Raw genomic sequence first — 17,983 nt, 5'->3', positions numbered from 1 at the left:
CCTGAACATAACGCTGAAGAAACTCCCTGCTAATGAGGTTGAATGGGAGCAGCATCCCTCCACTTAGTGTTCTGGGAAATGGGTTTAGCTGTGGGTTTCTCTCTCTCTCTCTCTCTCTCTCTCTCTCTCTCTCTCTCTCTCTCTCTCTCTCTCTCTCTCTCTCTCTCTCTCTCTCTCTCTCTCTCTCTCTCTCTCTCTCTCTCTCTCTCTCTCTCTCTCTCTCTTCTCTCTCTCTCTCAAATATCTCATATATGCAACAGATACAACTCCAACACACACACACACACACACATGTACACACACAAATACGAGTCTAATTAATAATTCATTAACATGCCAAGACTCCCCTGAATGTGGAGCCACACGCATGGCAGCGTATGTGTGCTAACGTGTTCTCGGTCATGCACTCGAGTCCGTCGGCATCAGTTTGTTGCACTACATTCACAGAGTCGGAGAATCCCAGTCACAGATGATAGAAAGGCGGAGAGGAGATGAATCGGAGGTAACTGGAGCGAATCTGCGAGTAAATATGTGTCACGTAGCTCATCTTCCTCCTCTTCCTCCTCTCTCTTCACCATCTGCTCCCTCCAATTTATTTCCTTTTGTTTATGCTTTAAATCACTCGCTGCCCTCATTTTCTATCCTCACTAACTTGACCCCTCCTCCCCGGTGTTGGCTTTCCAACATCTGTGAACCCCCCTCACCTCTCTCCATCTTTCTTTTTGCCTCGGCAGATGCATGGCTGGCTGGAGGGCTGACTCATGTATCCCACGTTCCCTTGGGGAACTTGTAACGAGATAGACACGTTCAGAATCCCCAGTTGGCCAATAACATTTTTCGTGTTAAATTTCCCAAACGACGTGCTGTTGTTTCTCTTTATGTGGTTATTTATAGATGGGGGGATGGAAACAATAGTGTCGTCATCACTTTGGGGGGATTTATGAATGAATCCGTTAGTGTTTAGATGACATTTTTATTATTCTGGAGCTTTTGATCATAATATGTGATCATCAGAAGATGGAGATGGCCCAGTTGTTGTGGAGTTAGCCTGATTTTGCAGATTTCTCATAGATATTGAATAAACAGCACCCGATTCTCGTATTTGAAAAGCCAGAACACAGATGTTTTTTGCCTATGTAGATGGCTTGAGGGCTGGATGGCTGACTCCAGTGTCCCACATTCCCTTGTGGCACATGTAGCATGACGGACATGTTCTGAATCTCGAGTCGGCCAAAAACATTTATAAAAACGTGCTGTTATGTCTCTTGGCTGCAGTTTGTTTGATTCGACATGCAGCAGATACTTTGGATATGGAAATCATCTCTTCATCTGCCTGTTTTTATTTAAATGTCATTTAATAATTAGAGATTATGCTCATCAAATCCCAAAGTGCAAGGTGACATCTTTTGCCAAAATCTTTAGAACTCAAAATCCACTTCGTAGCTGTTCTGAAGCTTTTGATCACATCATGTGACTTTCATCAGCACAGCGAATTCACCCAGTTGTCATGTAATTATATGTTTCATTTACAAAGATTAAATAAAGCACCATCTCACATCTGAAAAGCTAGAACTATAGTGTAACCTTTTCCTAAAAACAAATTAATTTTTATTATCAATATGCTAATCTATTATCTTTGCAGTGTGTGTCTTCAACAGATGGGTTATAAGAACATACAGCTTCATTGAGCTGAAACAATAGTTACAAGGAAAATAGTGAAATTGTACACTTTGTTGTTTACAGACCAAACAATCACTTGATTAGTCTGTATAATAATATCTGAATCATGAAAATATTCACCGGCTGCAGCTCTAAAGTGATTTTATTTAAAGCTGTGTAGTATAGAAATCAGTGCCTTGGATTTGTGAAGTCGCTGACGTCAAGCTGGATGAAAAAAGTGAATGTATGTTTCCAATGGTTTGGGTCCAGCTAAGTGTTTCCATGCTGAGCCGGCTCACATGTTCTGACCTCATGTGGTTGCAATGTAACACTCGCACACATGTTAGCAGGCACATGTAAAGAATGCATACATAATGCCTTCACTTTCCACTGGAGGAGCACATGGTCCGGTGGGCTGCTTGAAACGGCTTTAACCCTCCGGTCTGCAGGAGAGAGCCGTGCATTGTTGTTGTTGTTGTTATTGCTGTGTCAGTCTTGGCCAGTCAGTTGGGGCGGGAGGGAGGGAGGGAGGGAGGGAGGGAACGAGGGGGTTAGGGACCACCCGGCTGCCCTCAGCTGTGGGCCGATGGGACGGCCTGACCCTCGCACGTTTCCTCCTCCTGCACCTGCTCTCGTCTCTGGACTCCTCGAGGCTGTTTCCGCCTCAGAGCCCACGACAGGTGTGACCTCACTGATCCCCCCCCCCCCCACTGACTCTGATGTTTTCCATTAGTACCTGACGCAAGAGAGCAGATAACAGCCTACAGGTCGTCGTTGTGCACTCACTCCCCCTGCACACACACACGTACACACACACACACGTATACATGTCCTAACGCCAGCCACTGCATTAAAAACTCTTCAGTTAAACCGCATGTTGCTGCACCCTGAGTCTCCACCCTCAGCTCTGTGTCCCAGTGCCCTCTGAGCTTTACCCCCACCCATCTGCCGGCAGACTCTTGAGTTGTAGCTGCCCTCTAGTGGCCGCCGGCTCCTCACTACACCATCAAGGCAGTCAAACAGGCCTATAGGTTCTGTGGCACAGGGGGGGGGGGATTTACCGGAGATTAAAGTTAAAATTAACCTGCTTATAACAACTGCGGCCCTTTTGCACCTCAGCGTCTGCCTTTGTAGAATCCACTCTGACAGATTACTGGTAATGTCTGGTCTAGACGGAGAGATGGAGTCTATCACTGGAGAGCAGAGGTTTCCCAATGGGAGTCAAACATTTCAAAGAACAAAGGAAGAAAAGAGGTGAACATTGAAATGTCGGAATATTAGATAATTGTGGCTTTTCAATCCAGGAAATTTCTTCTGACTCAGCATTTTATGTAGTTATTCGTGTAACTGATGAATTGAAAGGTTTAGACTTTTTTTTTAATATTCATGAGTTTTTTGATATTGGTATTAAAACACAATGAAACCCAGTCTCGTTTTACAGCTTGTGCGCTTTTAAAATGAAGTGATATCTACATCGCTTGGATCCCCATGAGTTTGTCTTACCCTCACAGACAGTTTCATTTTCATTCTAACGTCCAGTATTTCACAAAAAAGCTGCGAAATATGAGAAACTCAGCCTGCGTTTGCATGAAAAGGTCTGTTTTTCATTATTATTGTCCCATTACTCATCTCTCTGCCTCTCTTGCAAACCCTTTTTTTGGGGGGGGCTTCTAACCACCGCTGTGCAGCAGGCATATTTTTGTGGTTGAGCTTGCATCACTTTTCATATAAAGCGGCAGCGTGATGACAGATCGTTCCCGTGGCCGCTGCTGCAGCACGTGATAACTCTCCACGCCACAGGGCCGTGTGGTGTTGCTGTTACCAGCAGGGGACAGGATTCACACTCAGAGCCGAGGACACTTCTACTCAGGAGTTTCCAGATCTTCATCTTCTGGAGTTGATCAGCTCGCTCTTGGCTGTTTTCTTTCAGTCTGAAGGAGTTTTACAGAGAGAGTATCCAACCCAGTGTCCTGCACTGACCCTCTCTGTGCTCCTTCTCAGTCTGTGTTTAAAGGAGACAAAAAAAAACAAGCCGTTGTGTCTGCAGCCCGGTTTGTTTGTGACACGCCAATGAAAACCTCACTCGTCAGTTTGAAGCTCTTCACTCTTCTGCTTCCTGTGTATTTTCCTGCCCGGCCTCCGTCTCCTCCTCACCGCTCTGTGTGTTAATGTGCGGCTGCGGCACAAAGGAGGAAAACTTTGTTTTGTCTTGCGAAGCAGCAACAGTGGAAAAAAGGAGGTGAAGGCCTCTGTGTGATAATCTGTTGGCCTGCGGTCATGTTATGAGTATGAAGGGGATTAAAAACATATCGCCAAACTAATCTGTCCGTTACGCCGCCAACCGAGCTCTGCTGTATCCTGCAGTACCTCCCTCTCTCCCTCCCTCGCTCCCTCCCTCGCCACTTTTCACTTTCCACTGGTGTGTGTTATCAGAGCGCAGAGGGGCCCGGACGGGAGGCAACCAGGCATCGCTCCTCCGAGATTAGCGGCGCGTGTCGGCCCTTTGGTTTCCCTGGCATCAGGAACCTCGTGATGTCAGGTTATGATAAAACAATTTGCTAATACGCTGTCTGTGGCCTCTCGAGGGTGCAGCGCGTTTACTCAGGGAATCAGACGGTCAGATAACAGAGGTATGCCTTGATGAGGTGCAGTAAGGCCCGGATGGATGTGCAGCCGCCTGCCTGCTCGGGCACGCTTCAGCCCACCAGCCGACAGCCTGGGTCACTGGCAGGAGCGCTGCTATTGTCACAGCTCCTCATGTGTGACTGTTTGTCCTCCGTGTAAACTGTAACTCAAAGCCGTTTTTGTTCATTTCTCTTTTTACTCCACCTCTTGTCTTTTTGCCCCTCTTCACGTTCGTCCTCCCTTTATTTGTAAATGTCTCCATCGTTCATGAAAAAGGAGAAAGTGAGAAGAGCTGGACAGACAGAGAGCTTTTGTTGTTCTGCTGCCCTCCGTGCCAAAACCAACTGTTACTGTGAAAAATTGTGATATGAAATCCCTGCTCAGCTCTGCACTGCCACCGTGAAACAGAGTGTTTGTAGTTTCAGATATTAAACTCTGTGATCCAGCTGCTGTTCTCTGCGCTGGCGGCCTGTGATCTCCTCACGGCTTCACACGGGTCTTTTACTTGCACATCTTCTCCCCCCCGGAGATGAATAGGACCTCCTCCTCCTCCTCATCCTCCTGTGCCCACCGGTGATCCGCTCGTCTCACCGCAGGGCGGTTCCGCCTGGCGGTGTGTCGGACCCAAAGCTCTGGTCTGACCCGCAGAGAGAAGAGAAACCCCCCCCACAGCCACAGTCTTCTGACTTTATGAAGAGCCCTAATTACACAGTGGAGTGTATTTATACTCAGCTGTGACTCAGTGAGACATGTGGCGTGTGTTTGTGTGAGTGTGCGTGCACGGGAAGAACAGCTTTTGTTTTCACACGTGTATGTGTGTGTGTGTATTAGTGAAAGTGTGAGCTGACTCTATTTATTTTAACCAGGGATGAAGCGGCCGTTAGATCCACCTGAATTGAGTTTGTTCTTTTTTTACAGAAAAGGTCTTGTAAAGTGATATTGTGTAACTTTACAATTCAGAGAGAACAATCACAAATATCAGGTTTAATTCATAGAGCTATAAATCACATGTACCTTTTAAATGTTTTGGCACCAAAGCATTGTTTCATCATGTACGAGCTGTTGTAGATAAACACAGTTTTTTATCCCAACAACATTTAAACACGTCGTCTCTGCCAGGAAACACGCTCATATTTTGTTTATAATCTTTACGAATAAAATGTCATTGCCACAGTTATAGATTATTAGTCCTTGGGCAGCAGTATTTACACTGAGCAGCCTCTTCAAAGTCTGAACAGACAAAACCCTGGTGATGTTGTTAGCTTAGTCTTAATTGAAAAGCCTGAGTTAGAAACTGAGAACATGAAGCTTTGAATGGACACGCACCAACCAGGCAGGAGGCGCTGATGAGAAGAACACTAGTGAGCTGCATGGTGGGACGTGTAAGGTCAGTTTTGATGGGACCCTGCAGAGTTTTTTGTTTTCTTAGACAAATAACTAATTTCAAAGAGATATATATGTGTAACAATTCTTCAATGTTTAAAAACAACTAGACCTATGTTATATATTTTGTTTACTTCACTATCTAAAATTTTTCCGACAATCTTCAAACACAGAGAAAAATCCAACTTATTTCAAAGAAACAGGACTTTTATTTTGGGGACACATTTTAATTGGCTCACTTCTACTCAACCGGTGGTTTTGCCCGTCTCTGCTATAACTTCAGGGGCTAACGACATATGATGAAGGGAAAAAACGTTGCTGCTTAGCAGTGAGCCAGTCGGTTGTTTTATTCTTCCTCTGTTTGTATTTTTCACTAGTGATGGATTACGACTTTTCATTGCTGTTTGGTGCGTAACGTGAATCAAATGTCTTAAACCTTGATGAACCTGATCTACACCTGAATGGTGTTGTGTAGATTTTCATCAGCAATGGTTGTGCAGACAACTCCCATAATCCCACTCTGCTTCATGTCAATAAACCAGGTTATTGTTTTGTTATTACTTTATATGACCCTTAGCAACTGAAATGACATATTGTGTGTTTAAGTAGTATTTTGATTCATTTTTTATTACAAATATACGTATTTTGTTGATATAATTTGATCTCTGAGATTCCTTTTAACAAGAAATAGTCAGGAAATCAGACTAGTTCATAAAATGAAGGCTCACCCCATAAATCACTCTTAATGAGTAGCATCTATTCCAGCCTGCAGTGTGTGTTGTTGTAGGCAAATCGCAGCATATCCAGAGGGTACGGTCTCTGTGAGGATGTCGGCCGGTCGAGTTGAGACTTGTCCTCGCCGTGCGGCAGGTGAAACCTGTCTAACCTCACCGGGAACGGATGTGCGGCGTTTTTTCTTCCCAACGGCGGCGAGCACTGGAGGGAAAAGTCGTCGGCAACAACATGGTCACCTGTCTGCCGCTCTCGCATGTGTTCTGGACACCTGGCTGTTTGGTGAGAGCAATGCTGTGTGAGCGACCGGATGTGGGGGGGGGGGGCAGGCTGTGCTGGTCACCTACCTGGGTGATTTAGTGGCGTGGTGTTCGGATGTCACTGTGCCGAATCCTGGGAATGCGAGTGTGTGAGAAACAGTGTGAGGGAGTACAGTTTTGATACCGAGGTCATGTTGACATCCAGTAGCAGCCGTTTTATTTTGAGAGCGCTCCTTCTCTCTCTCCCTCTCTCTCTCTCTCTCTCCCCCGGCTTTTTCCATGTTGTCCTCTCATTATCATCTTGCCTCCTCTGTATTTTCCCCTCTTAAGCAAAAAAAAGACAGGCAGGGAAACGGCGAACAGAGCAGCAAGGCAAATGTTTTCTTTTCTCTTTTGTGCTGGAAATTGGCCTCTTTCTCTCTTTCTCTTTGTTTTTTGCCCCCCCCCCCTCCTCTGACTGTAGGGGTGGTGGGGGGGACGGCAGAGGCAGGGCCGGCTTTTGTGGAGTTTAGCGCCGGGATCACAGCTTTTCTCACTGTGTTTGTGTCTCCTACACACAGACACACACACACACACACACACACCAGGCTTCCTCTTCACGCAGAGACTACAGTGGACTGAGCCAATCAGCAGCAGGCGACAGGGGACGTCTCGATCTGGACTGGTCACTGCTGAAGCCGGGCGCCCCCCACGACTCCTCAACCCCGACTTCTGGCCCCGGTGATGTCCAGCATCTTTTTGGGGGGGATCCGACTACAGCGCAGCCCAGTTTTGTTTGTTTGCTGAAGAGTGTTGGACTAGTTCATGCGGAGGCAGTGAGCGGTTGTTTGGATTGAGTAACGAAAACAAGGAGGGAAGAGAAAGCAAAAGAGAAAAAAAGGAGAGACAGAGGGAGGGATGAGACGTCCAATGCTTGCCGAGATAAAGACCTTGGGACCGAGATGAGAGCGAGATGAAGGGATTTGTTTGGCACTAGAGATAGATGGATAGCTAGAGGGAAGGAGGGAAAAAGAGAGAGAGAGAGAGAGAGCACAGTGGGAGGGAGGAGAGTCAGAGGATCCAGCCCTCTGGGACAGTTTTGGGGGTGGACAGAGTGGCTTTGTATGCAGAACATCACCGGACACCGACGGGAGGGACGCTGTCAGTCGTTCTCTGTGTGTGTGTCTGTAGTGAAACCAGACCTACCTCTGATTCCAGCGCCACACACACACTCCTCCATCTGCTGCCCAGGACCCTTGCCTTCTGCCTCCTCCGGACTGAACCCCCCTCAGAGAGAGAGAGTGTGTGTTTAGAGTCCGACTCTCGGAGGTCAGGAGTGACAGGCTGCCATGTGGAACTTGTGGGATTAAACTTTCCAGAGGCTCGGCAGTAACGGCGATGGCCTGGAACCGTGAGATGGGTCGTACAGACGCTTGAGTCAATGACCGGAGGATCCCAGAGGAAGCTGCTCTAGAACCACCCACCCACCTCCCCATTTGGCTTGGTTGTACCTTCAGTATATCTGCGTGTGGTCACCTGAGTGTGTGTGTGTGTGTGTGAGCAGCCCATGTGGACAGTGAGGCATGCGGATCTGAGCAAACCCTGCGCCCCGATGCCCGCTGCCATGCTCCCTTGCCCTGCGCCGCTCGGGTCCGACTGGAGCTTCCAGAACCCGGTGGGGGTGGACTGCAGCTCCCCCGAACCTCGCTGCATCTGGCTGGCGGTTCTGCGCGGCACCACCGGCCCTGTGCCACCGCCGTCCCCCCCGCCCGTTATGGCCACCGGGCCCAGAAAGAGCTCTCTTCAGCCCAGGGTAAGGAGATGTCACTCATCTTCGTCTAGTGGTGGAGTCCGAGACCCCCGAGTCCCAGGCTTGACTCGTTGATTCATGTACATAGGAGGATATGGAAAGTACATTTATTTTCTATTTTATAATTTGTCAGAAAATAAGGCTGAAAGCTCAGTTTATGTTTCTATAGTTCAATGAATCCTTTTACAAATGCTTATTATACAAGTTAAAATCAATTCATAAAGGGTGTCGGGTTTTATTAGAAAGTTGCAAATTCTCACACAGGAGAAGCAGGGATCTACAAATGTGTTTTACATGATGCATCTGAGAAAACCATCATTAGGTTTCTGCCCGACTACTAATCAATCAATCAATCAATCGATCCATCGATCAGCCAATAACCACTAAGCAGCTAAATCCTGCTGCCTTTACACACTGAAGTGATGCAGATTTATCGCTGTGGAAGAGGTGAGAGTGACAAACTGTGCAGAAACCGCTCTGTGCCGGGTTTGTCCGTCACACACGTCAACATCAAGCATCCGTGTAACTGTAGCCATTGTTTGAAGTGTGTTAACCACCCAGCTGTTGACAGATTCCTTTAACCGTTCGGTTGTTTCCCTGCTGACGGTTGTGTTGCCTTCAGGCTCTCTCACTTTGGTGCTGGCAGTCTCTAAATACCAGCAAATGCTTTGAGGTCACGTTGTCTGAAGATGCAGGATTAGATTATCGCTGTTTGAACTCCAAATTAGGAATATTACACCTTTTTACATGTGGCTTTTTTAGTTTTAGATTATTTGGCAGATTTGACTTTGAGCCGAAGTTTGACAAAGGCATGGAAACCGTGGCCTGTGGCAAAACAACCTCCCACACAGACAGAAATCACAGGTTAGGTTTTCGGGACTAAGCATTACTGTAAACAGGATGACACAACAACTACCGGACAGAGCAGCATGACATTTGGTGGAAGTGTGTGGTGGAGGTCAAGAAACAACCCATTGAATTTTGGTGCAGATGCAGGATCTTCTTTTACTCTCTTGCCAGAAATACGTTTAGAGGATCGATATACGAGTGTGTGCAATTTGGTGTGGCTTGATTGAATTTAAATGGACTCTACTGCCTGACATTCTAGTTAGGCCTGTATTTTTAAAGTAGAAGTTAAATAGCTTGTTGAATTACTCCTCATGTAATTTATTCAAAGACGATTTCCTCATCGAGCTGTCACTATTTTCTTTGTACTTACAATGATTTATGCTTTAAGTCTTACTCTGATTTACATCGCTCTGAAAAGATGCATGGGTGAATTTCTTAAGCCACTTTACATGTGTATTGAAGCTGAGGTCGACTTCACCACCATCCAGATTTATCTGCTACTTCATTGACACGTGTATTCCTGTACATGGGGCACGTTGACCCTTTTGCTTCCTCTGAGGGGTTTCTAATTAGTGGCTGAAGATACATGAAGGAGGAAGAAGTGCCACTTTAAGCGAGGTGTCGTTGGAGCGCCCCCCCCCCCCCCCCCTCCAGATCCCTCAGTATTCAGGGCATCGCTCCCACGACACAATCGCATTGTACTCTGAGCGTTTCTGTGGAATATTACTTCCCTCTTTTTTTTTATTTCCTGATTGCTACCAGGGCCAACCCCACCCCCCGCAACTCAGTGACACAGTTAAAAACACACCGCAATCGGGAATGTGTGTGTGCGGGGGGGGAGGATGGCTGTATGGACACAGCTGGGACAAACACACACTGTACGCTGTTTGTTCCAGGGGACTGAGATGTGTCAGTGAAAGGTTCGTTGGAAGTGATGAGAAAAGATGTCACCCTCTGCTGCTGATTGGGCAAAGTCTGTGTCGGTACTCGCACCTTCGCCTAGTTCGGTTTCTCTCCGTCTCCGCGTGGCATTGTTACACGGGTGATTTCTATGTGTTGGGAATGCGTTGAAGTTGGAGAGCAGTATCGGCCTCGATCTTTTCCCCGTGTTTCGTGTTCCTGCAGGAAAATACCCTCACAGCTTAAATTCCTTGAATCAAATCCCAATCAAAAGAAGCTTCTCAGAAGCCAGGATCGGTTTAATTCAAGTCAGCGGACGACACAGGGGGAAAAAGTGGAGGATTTTGGTCGTTGACGACACCATCCATCATTTGATACGTTTTTCTGTGGCACTCTTTCCCTCTTAAAAGCAAAAGCAAGAGGATAAAAAGTCCCCATCCAGATTTACTCTGCCCACTGAGCTCCCGAGTCATCCTGTAAAAGTTATTCTGAAACTTCTCCTCCTCCTCGGGCTCGGATTTAAAACCAGAGTTGCCAAGATGACTCACATGTATGAAATATTTTGCAGGCATCGTTGGCAACGAGGCAGGTTTCAGTTCAACAAAGGGAGAGTACAATATGTTTTGCTCTTATAGTCGAAAACCCTGTTTAACCATCGTTGCATCATCACCTGTTGGCCTTGTTGAACTGACAATGGGGTTGGACTGGTTTTTGAGCACACACACTATATTGATGTTGACACAGAGCTACGTGCACACACACACACACACACACACACACACACACACACACACACACACACACACACACACACACACACAGGTCCATACGCATGGTTAATAAAATGTCTTGTTATGTAAAGTGCAGAGGGATGTACATTGTGTGTTGTGTGAACTCTATGTGCTGCTCAGTGTGGGTTTTGCAGCTGGATGTTATGGATCTCCTTCACCTCACGTAGGATGCATTTAGACCTGCAGCAGCGGCGGGGGAGCGCTCCCTCCGAGTGGCCGGTGAGTCCAGGAGCGATCGGGACGAGTGTGGTCCGACTGGTCGCCCCCCCCCCCCCCCCTCTCCCATTCCCCCTCTTGGCAGCTCGGCTCAGGGCCGCGGGCGCAGACAGCTACGGCCGTCGGGATTAAAGGCTCGTCAGCATTTGTAACGGCCGTAAAGCTCCACTTTTCAAACAGGTTGCAGCTCTCAGCTGTTTAGAGGAGCATTATTGTTCTGCCCTGCTGGGGTTTTAGCAGGAGCCGGCCCCCCCCACCCCCCATCCCCAGCCACCGCTGCATTCCTCCGTCCTGCTTTACCTCTGGATCTAGTGAGGAGAGGAGTGTGTGTGTGTGTGCCTCATAAAATGTACACTGATGATTATAACTGCAGGATCATGTCCTATAGAGAAGCCACACACAGAGAGAATCAGTTTTAACTGTAGGTTGGCTGTCAACTTTACAACTGAGGCTGTGAAAGATTTACATTTCTAACACTGGATCTGCTTCTCTCTGCTTGAGCCCCCCGTCTTTTGTCTTTTCATTCATGCATCTCAATTATATCCTCCTTAATTGAGATCAAGAGGAGGAATAACCACAGGGAAGAGCCTGCTGCTTTGTGTGTATGAGTGTGTGTGTATGAGTGTGTGTGTGTGTGTGTGTGTCAGAATACTCCGCTTCACCACTCAAAGCAGGAAACAGTCGTGTCTCCTCTCAAGCTGTTTTGCATATTCATTAGTTTCCAGTGGGTTGTATTTGCATGTGTTTAATTACACCCACAGGTGGTGATGAGATCCCTCAGGGCTTTGTGTGTGTGTTATTCTGAAGCACACCCGGATTTATTGTAATTAGCTTCTATAACTCTTAACTAACAGATTTCATCCATAAAGCGTCTTAAACAGGAGAAATTCCCAGAGGAAGAGAAGCAAAAAATCTTCTTTTCTCAACAAAACAAGAGCGAGGTTTCCCCTTGTCCGTGTCTCGAGCCTCCGGAGGAAGTCAAGTTTAGACCCAAAACCGCAGAAAAAGTTTCCAAGTGCCTTGTTGGTTTAACTGAATGTCCAACTGCCTGGGTAGGCCAGAGCATGTCAGCAAGTTTGGATCATATCCTTTGGTTTTTGTTTGCAGACAAACCAGTTGCATGAAGGTGACAGGCAGGCGGAGGTGGTTCTCGAGGGTCAGGGGGGGGGAAACGTTAACTTGGCAGAATGGCCCTTGAAGAAACGCACGTCCCACCCAGTCCAGAGCGGCCGAGTGGGAAACGCTGCTGGCTCACAGACCCAGTCAGACCCCGTGTGTTTTGGGTAATCACAGGGTTTAGTATTCTCAGTGCTGGGAGGGGCCATGTGGTCGAAACCGGCGTGCTGGAGCCCGTCTCCACGCTGGAGCCCGATACTCCTCCTCCACCTCTTCGTCCTCCTCATCCCTCTCCTCTCATTCACTCTCTCTCTGCTCCCTCCCTCCCTCCCTCCGCCGCCAGTTACAGTGTCTGTGTTTCAACTTGTCCCAGCCAAACCGCTCCCTCTGAGGAATTCACCCCATCTCTTCCTCCATTCACCCTCTTGCTCTTTCATTTCCTCTTTTTTTTTTTTTTTTCTCTTGTCTTTTTTTTTAATCTTCATTGTTTTAAATCGACACCCTGAACACTCCTCCGTCTTCCTCACGCACTTCTTCATGCTGCTTTCATGCCACAGAATGGGCCTCACTGCTCGCAGCTTTGAGAGAAATAGCTGGGGTTACTTTACATTGTTTAGACTCCCAGACGAAAGATCAGGCTTTTAGGGTCACGTAGATTTATGTATCTCAGTCTGCAAAATAAACACTTGGTACTGTATACACAGAATGAGCTTTTGATGCTTTTGTAAAATAAGCACAATTGTCCAAAAATGTATTTTGAACATATAGAAACTTACTCTGTTTTCTCCAACATGGCATTTTCTAACTCAAACTTATTTTTAGTCTCTTTTTCCTGGGACGGAACACGAAAGTAGAGGAGGAGGAAAATGTGCGGTAAAATGTCAGAACATCCGTATTTCCATTACATTAAAAAGGGGAGAAGGGAGGAGAGGTGAACGAAGGAGAATGGAAGGAAAGAGAAAGAGGAGTGAAGGAGTGGAGGAGTGGAAGTGCCTCCATGGCGGAGAGCAACAGAGGCTATATTTACAGGAGCGTCTGGTTATCCCGCTCTGCAACGCCACCCCACTTCCTGCCTCCAGTCCTGCCACTTCCTCTTGTTGTGTGGCCATGTTCGGAGTCTGCCAGGTCAAGTGTGTGTCTGTGTGTAGAAGGAAGTGAAATGTGGGGTTTGCATGTTTCTTTTTGGGCTGCTTGTAGTCTAGACGTGTTTTCTTTTTGGGCCACTACTGTAAACCACATTAACGAACAGATTTTCACACTGCATTTCATGTTTGACTCATTAAACCAAAACAGAATATATAGTGTAGGAGATAAGAACAACATGATCTTATGATGTCAAAACCAGGTGATCTGTCTGACCGTCTGATGCAGCGCTGCAAAGATTAATCGGTTAATCGATAAGTAAATTTGTCGCCAACTATTTTGATGACCGATGAGACAAGTTCAATTCCACAGATTTTAGCTTCTTCAATATGAATATTTCAAAGCCTCTATAATGACAGTAAAGTGAAGTCTTTGGTTTTGGGATAAAAATAAACATTTTATGGCTGTTTTGGAAACACCAATTTTTTCAACGTTTGTCTGACCAAACAAAAGAAAAATGTATGAAGAAAAAAATCATTAATAACAATCTATTGTGGATGATTTTTTTTTGATTTTTTTTTATAAAGGTGCATGAATAATTCCCTGGAAAACGAATGAATATGTTAAAAAGTGTCATATCTCACAATGTTAAAGAAAGTGAATGAAAATTCCTGGATCCACTTAAATATTGAAGGTTTCTTCCCTGAGCCGTACCACATCCTTTCACCAAGTTCCGTGGTAAACCGTCCAGTCATTGCGTAATCCTGCTAACAAACAAACGAAGATGAAAACATAACCTCCTCAGTGTCGGTAAATACATGATGTCAGTCTGATCTGCATAGTGTTCACTTCTAAGTTAGTGTGCAAAAACACAAAGACTATTCTTTGTCATTTTCTATGACATTTAACTCTTATTTCCACTGTTAATGGCTGTATGGTCTGTCAAGCCCCAGAGCTGAAGTAGATAGAGTATAAGTGTCACTGGTAAAGAAAACCATCAAATATTCACATTAGAGAAGATGAAACCAGTGATGTATTTTGCATTTTTACTTTAAAGACACCATGAACCATTCACTGACCATGACAATTATGCTGCTTCCATTGTGCATTGCAATGAAAAGCACATTCAAAAGTCCCATGAATTAAATGTGCATACTAACATCTTCAAGTGTTGCTATTTCTGGTCGAACACATTTACTCATGTGTCAACACGCAGTGACAACTTGTCAGAAATATGGAACTGAGATGCTCCCGCTCCTGTGTAGTGAATGCTAAATGCTCAGTGATTGATGGGCGGGGTCGGGATGACATGTGGATGATTATCGCACGGAGTCGTCTCCATTCATGATCTGTCGCTTTAAGACAGCAGGACGGAGTTCAGTGAGTTCAGTTTCGCCAAGAAAAGTTTGATTGTGACCAAGTCGCACGAGATAACTAAACCACAGCAGACGTGACCTCTGTGCTGACATGAAGATTCCTCCTCCTCCTCTTTCTGCTCCTCCTCCTCCTCGCTCGCGCCTGTTTGGTCAGGTGATTGTGTTTGACTGACAGATGTGGGCTGCCGGGCCAGCAGGGGGATGATAGTTCTAGCGTGTGTCTGTCAGCTGAGCCGACCGGGCTTATTTACTCGGCAGCAGGGATGAGATATTTAGATAGCGGGTGGAAATCTGCCTTTATTCTCAGCTCTGAGTTCAGATTCTCCCCTGGACTTTCTCTGATAAGACCAAGGTCAGTGTGGTCTGAATGGGGCCAAATCCCCCCATTACCTACTGCCTCTGTTGCCCAGTCTAGACGGGGCCCTTCCGGATAGTGGACCCCCCAGGTGTGTTTGTGGAGTATTGTTCTATGGCTGGGTGGCATGCAGGACTGACCTGGCTCTAAGCTACATTCAGTACTCTATGAGGAAGCTGCTTATGTAGCAAGCAGTAAAGAGCTAATGTCACTGGAGCCCCATAGGGTCAGTTCGGGTTTCTCCAGAGAAACAAAGTGTTTTACATCTGAAAGTCGTAAATATTGTTTCATTGTTGGTGCTTATTTTGGAAAACTCAGAGGATTCGTAGAGGATTTGTTGAAAACTTAAGAACATGCACATGCACACTTGGAGATGCTTAATGTATCTGTACACATGCACTCATGTACACGTGTGCACGCCATCTGGAAATGTCTGTGAAGGACCAATTAGACCACAATAATGTGTTTCAACTCACCTGAATCTCACCATTTTTTTTATCTCTGTGTGTCCACAGGCTAAGGGTCGGAGGGATGGTCTCTCCTCAGCCGGTGACAACCCTCGGCCGCCGATGGCGACCCGGTCGGGAAGGGAGGGGGTCGGCATGGGCTGGAAGGGTCCCAGGACCCTGGTCCTCCGCAAGAACTCCCAGGGTTTTGGGTTCACGCTGCGCCACTTCATCGTTTACCCTCCAGAGTCCACCCTGCACACCAACCTCAAGGTGAGACCTGCAGGGGCTTACAGAAAGGTTTGAGAAGGTCTGAAATCACATTTAATGAAGTTGTAGAAAGTGTTTAAATGTGTTAAACATTTACAGTTGTGTGGGAAAGTGGAGCGTTTTGGGGTGTCATTAAGTCCTGTTTTCAACTTCCAAACTAAAGCTGTTAAAAAGGAGCAAAAAGATTAGCGGAAGGAATAAAGACTTAAGCTCTTTATTTGTAAGACGAACACAGTCTGCCTGACAGGAAAAGTGTTTCTCTTAATTCTTCTCTCACAAGCCTTGTTGTAGTCCCTGGAGAACTCCAGATTGTTCTGGGGACGTGGAACGAGCCTGAGTGTGAGCCAGTGGTTATTTAGCTCTTTGAGGTGTGGGGGGGGGGCAAACGGCTCCAGATGTGAAATTGAGGGATATGGAGGCTGGGCTGGGGTGAGCCAGCAGAAACAAGGCATCTATTATTACCCCACCACCCCACCATGCAGCAGCTGCAGATAGGAGCACAGATTGAATGAGATCTGTTGTCTTAGCCTGGTACCACTCGCTGGCACTTGGGCCGTACCAGGCAGGCCCCTCGGACAATGGGCCCACTGCTGGCCCCTCCGTCTCCGGTTCTGTCCTCGTCTCCTCTTCCTTGAGGGTCACGTGGTGTTTTTGGACAATCGGAGCCACAGAGCTGGCCGTTCTTATCCGGAGAGCCCTCGTGGAAGTCTCCCAAATTACCCTCAGAGTGTCCAATTATCTGAGGCCTACAGGGTGCATGACCTAATTGGGAGCTCATTACATGGTGTCTGCAGGTCCCGAAAGTCTCCGGGGTCCTCAAGTTTATCATCTCAATCAAAGATCCACATTTTTCTGCTGTGTTAGAGCAGAGTCTGTCGTCAAAAACAGCCTCTCGGAGATGAAAAGATTATTAAAATGTTTATTGTGGCAAAACATCTTAAAACTTGGTTTGAACTGTGACCCCCCTTTGTCCCAATGACCTTTATTTTACCACACAGAGAGTGAGGGGCTGTTTGCCAGACTTGCAGTCAAAACATCCCAAAAAGGAATCCAAAGGTTGTCAGGTTCATTGGTTGGAATTTATTGCAAAATAACCATAATAAGAAATCAAAATGCAGAAGTCTAAAGTCTGAAGACCACCTGAGAAGTGGGGAGGGTGCATGCTCACAAACACAAAAAAAAACGACAATAAATAACGTGTATATAAATAATCTTAAATAATTTCCAGTAGACTTATGTCTTATATTATTTACAACCCAGGACTGCTTTTCTCTGCAGCTTCTCTGATTCACTGAGGACTGGATTGTACCTGCGTCTGTATGTCGCTTTTTGAATAAATGCAAATGTGAGGATGATGAGTAAAGAAGGAGGAGCGATGCTTCACATATAAACTATTGTCTACTCACCTGAGAATGCACAGTGAAAGAGAAGTGGGTCACACATGTGTACGACTTTTTACTCTTCACTATAACTACATTGTCTATCTGCACAATGAGAAGCACCTGGTTACACAGCTCTAATCAAATAAACCTCATATAAATCAAAATTTCTGCACAGAATATGGCGTAAACCCTGATACAACCAGGATGGCTCTCACTTATAGTAGGATAGTCTGATTAAATTCAATCAAGCTGCACCAAATTTCACAGATTCACAGACATCAGTTCTCTAAATATGTCGGATTTTGTTTCACCAAGATCCATCCATTGGAAAATAGAGAAAATGTCAAAAAAGGTCTTTCTCGTAATGTGAAAAAAAGCAAAAAGATGCCATCATACATTTCAACATTACAATGACTCAGTGGTTGCAGTTCTCTCTCACTCCCCACATTTCCTGCCTGCGTCTCAAATATCTAATAAATGACAAAAATGTAAATTTAGAAATAGTTTTTCTTATGTTACAATTCAGTCTCTCTTTATTATTTTTGTCATATTTTATACATTTTTTTAGAGTCAGGAAATGTGTAGGTTTATACATGTGCGGCTTCAGATGTAGACTAGGGGGTTTGTACAGTGTTTGGTCCAGGTCCACTGTCCTGTGTCCACCTCTCACCGTCTCCTCCTCCGTCCTGGATGTGGTCAGACGGAGGAGGGCCGGTCAGATGTGGAGTGTCCGCAGCTCGGAGCTCCATTC

The 17,983-nt window shown here is 46.1% G+C and overlaps 1 protein-coding gene across 1 annotated transcript in view; it reads left to right on the top strand.

Moving 5' to 3' along the window:
* Positions 1-17,983, top strand: part of arhgap23a (Rho GTPase activating protein 23a) — a 70,286-nt gene that overhangs the window by 27,001 nt on the left and 25,302 nt on the right. The window contains exon 2 of the mRNA XM_061089444.1: positions 15,650-15,853. Coding sequence (XP_060945427.1) covers positions 15,650-15,853 — 204 coding nt within the window. The remainder of the gene's footprint in view (positions 1-15,649; positions 15,854-17,983) is intronic.

Source organism: Limanda limanda, chromosome 17 (assembly GCF_963576545.1).
Source record: "Limanda limanda chromosome 17, fLimLim1.1, whole genome shotgun sequence".
Classification (NCBI taxonomy): domain Eukaryota; kingdom Metazoa; phylum Chordata; class Actinopteri; order Pleuronectiformes; family Pleuronectidae; genus Limanda; species Limanda limanda.
This window is presented reverse-complemented; position numbering and strand designations above follow the sequence as displayed.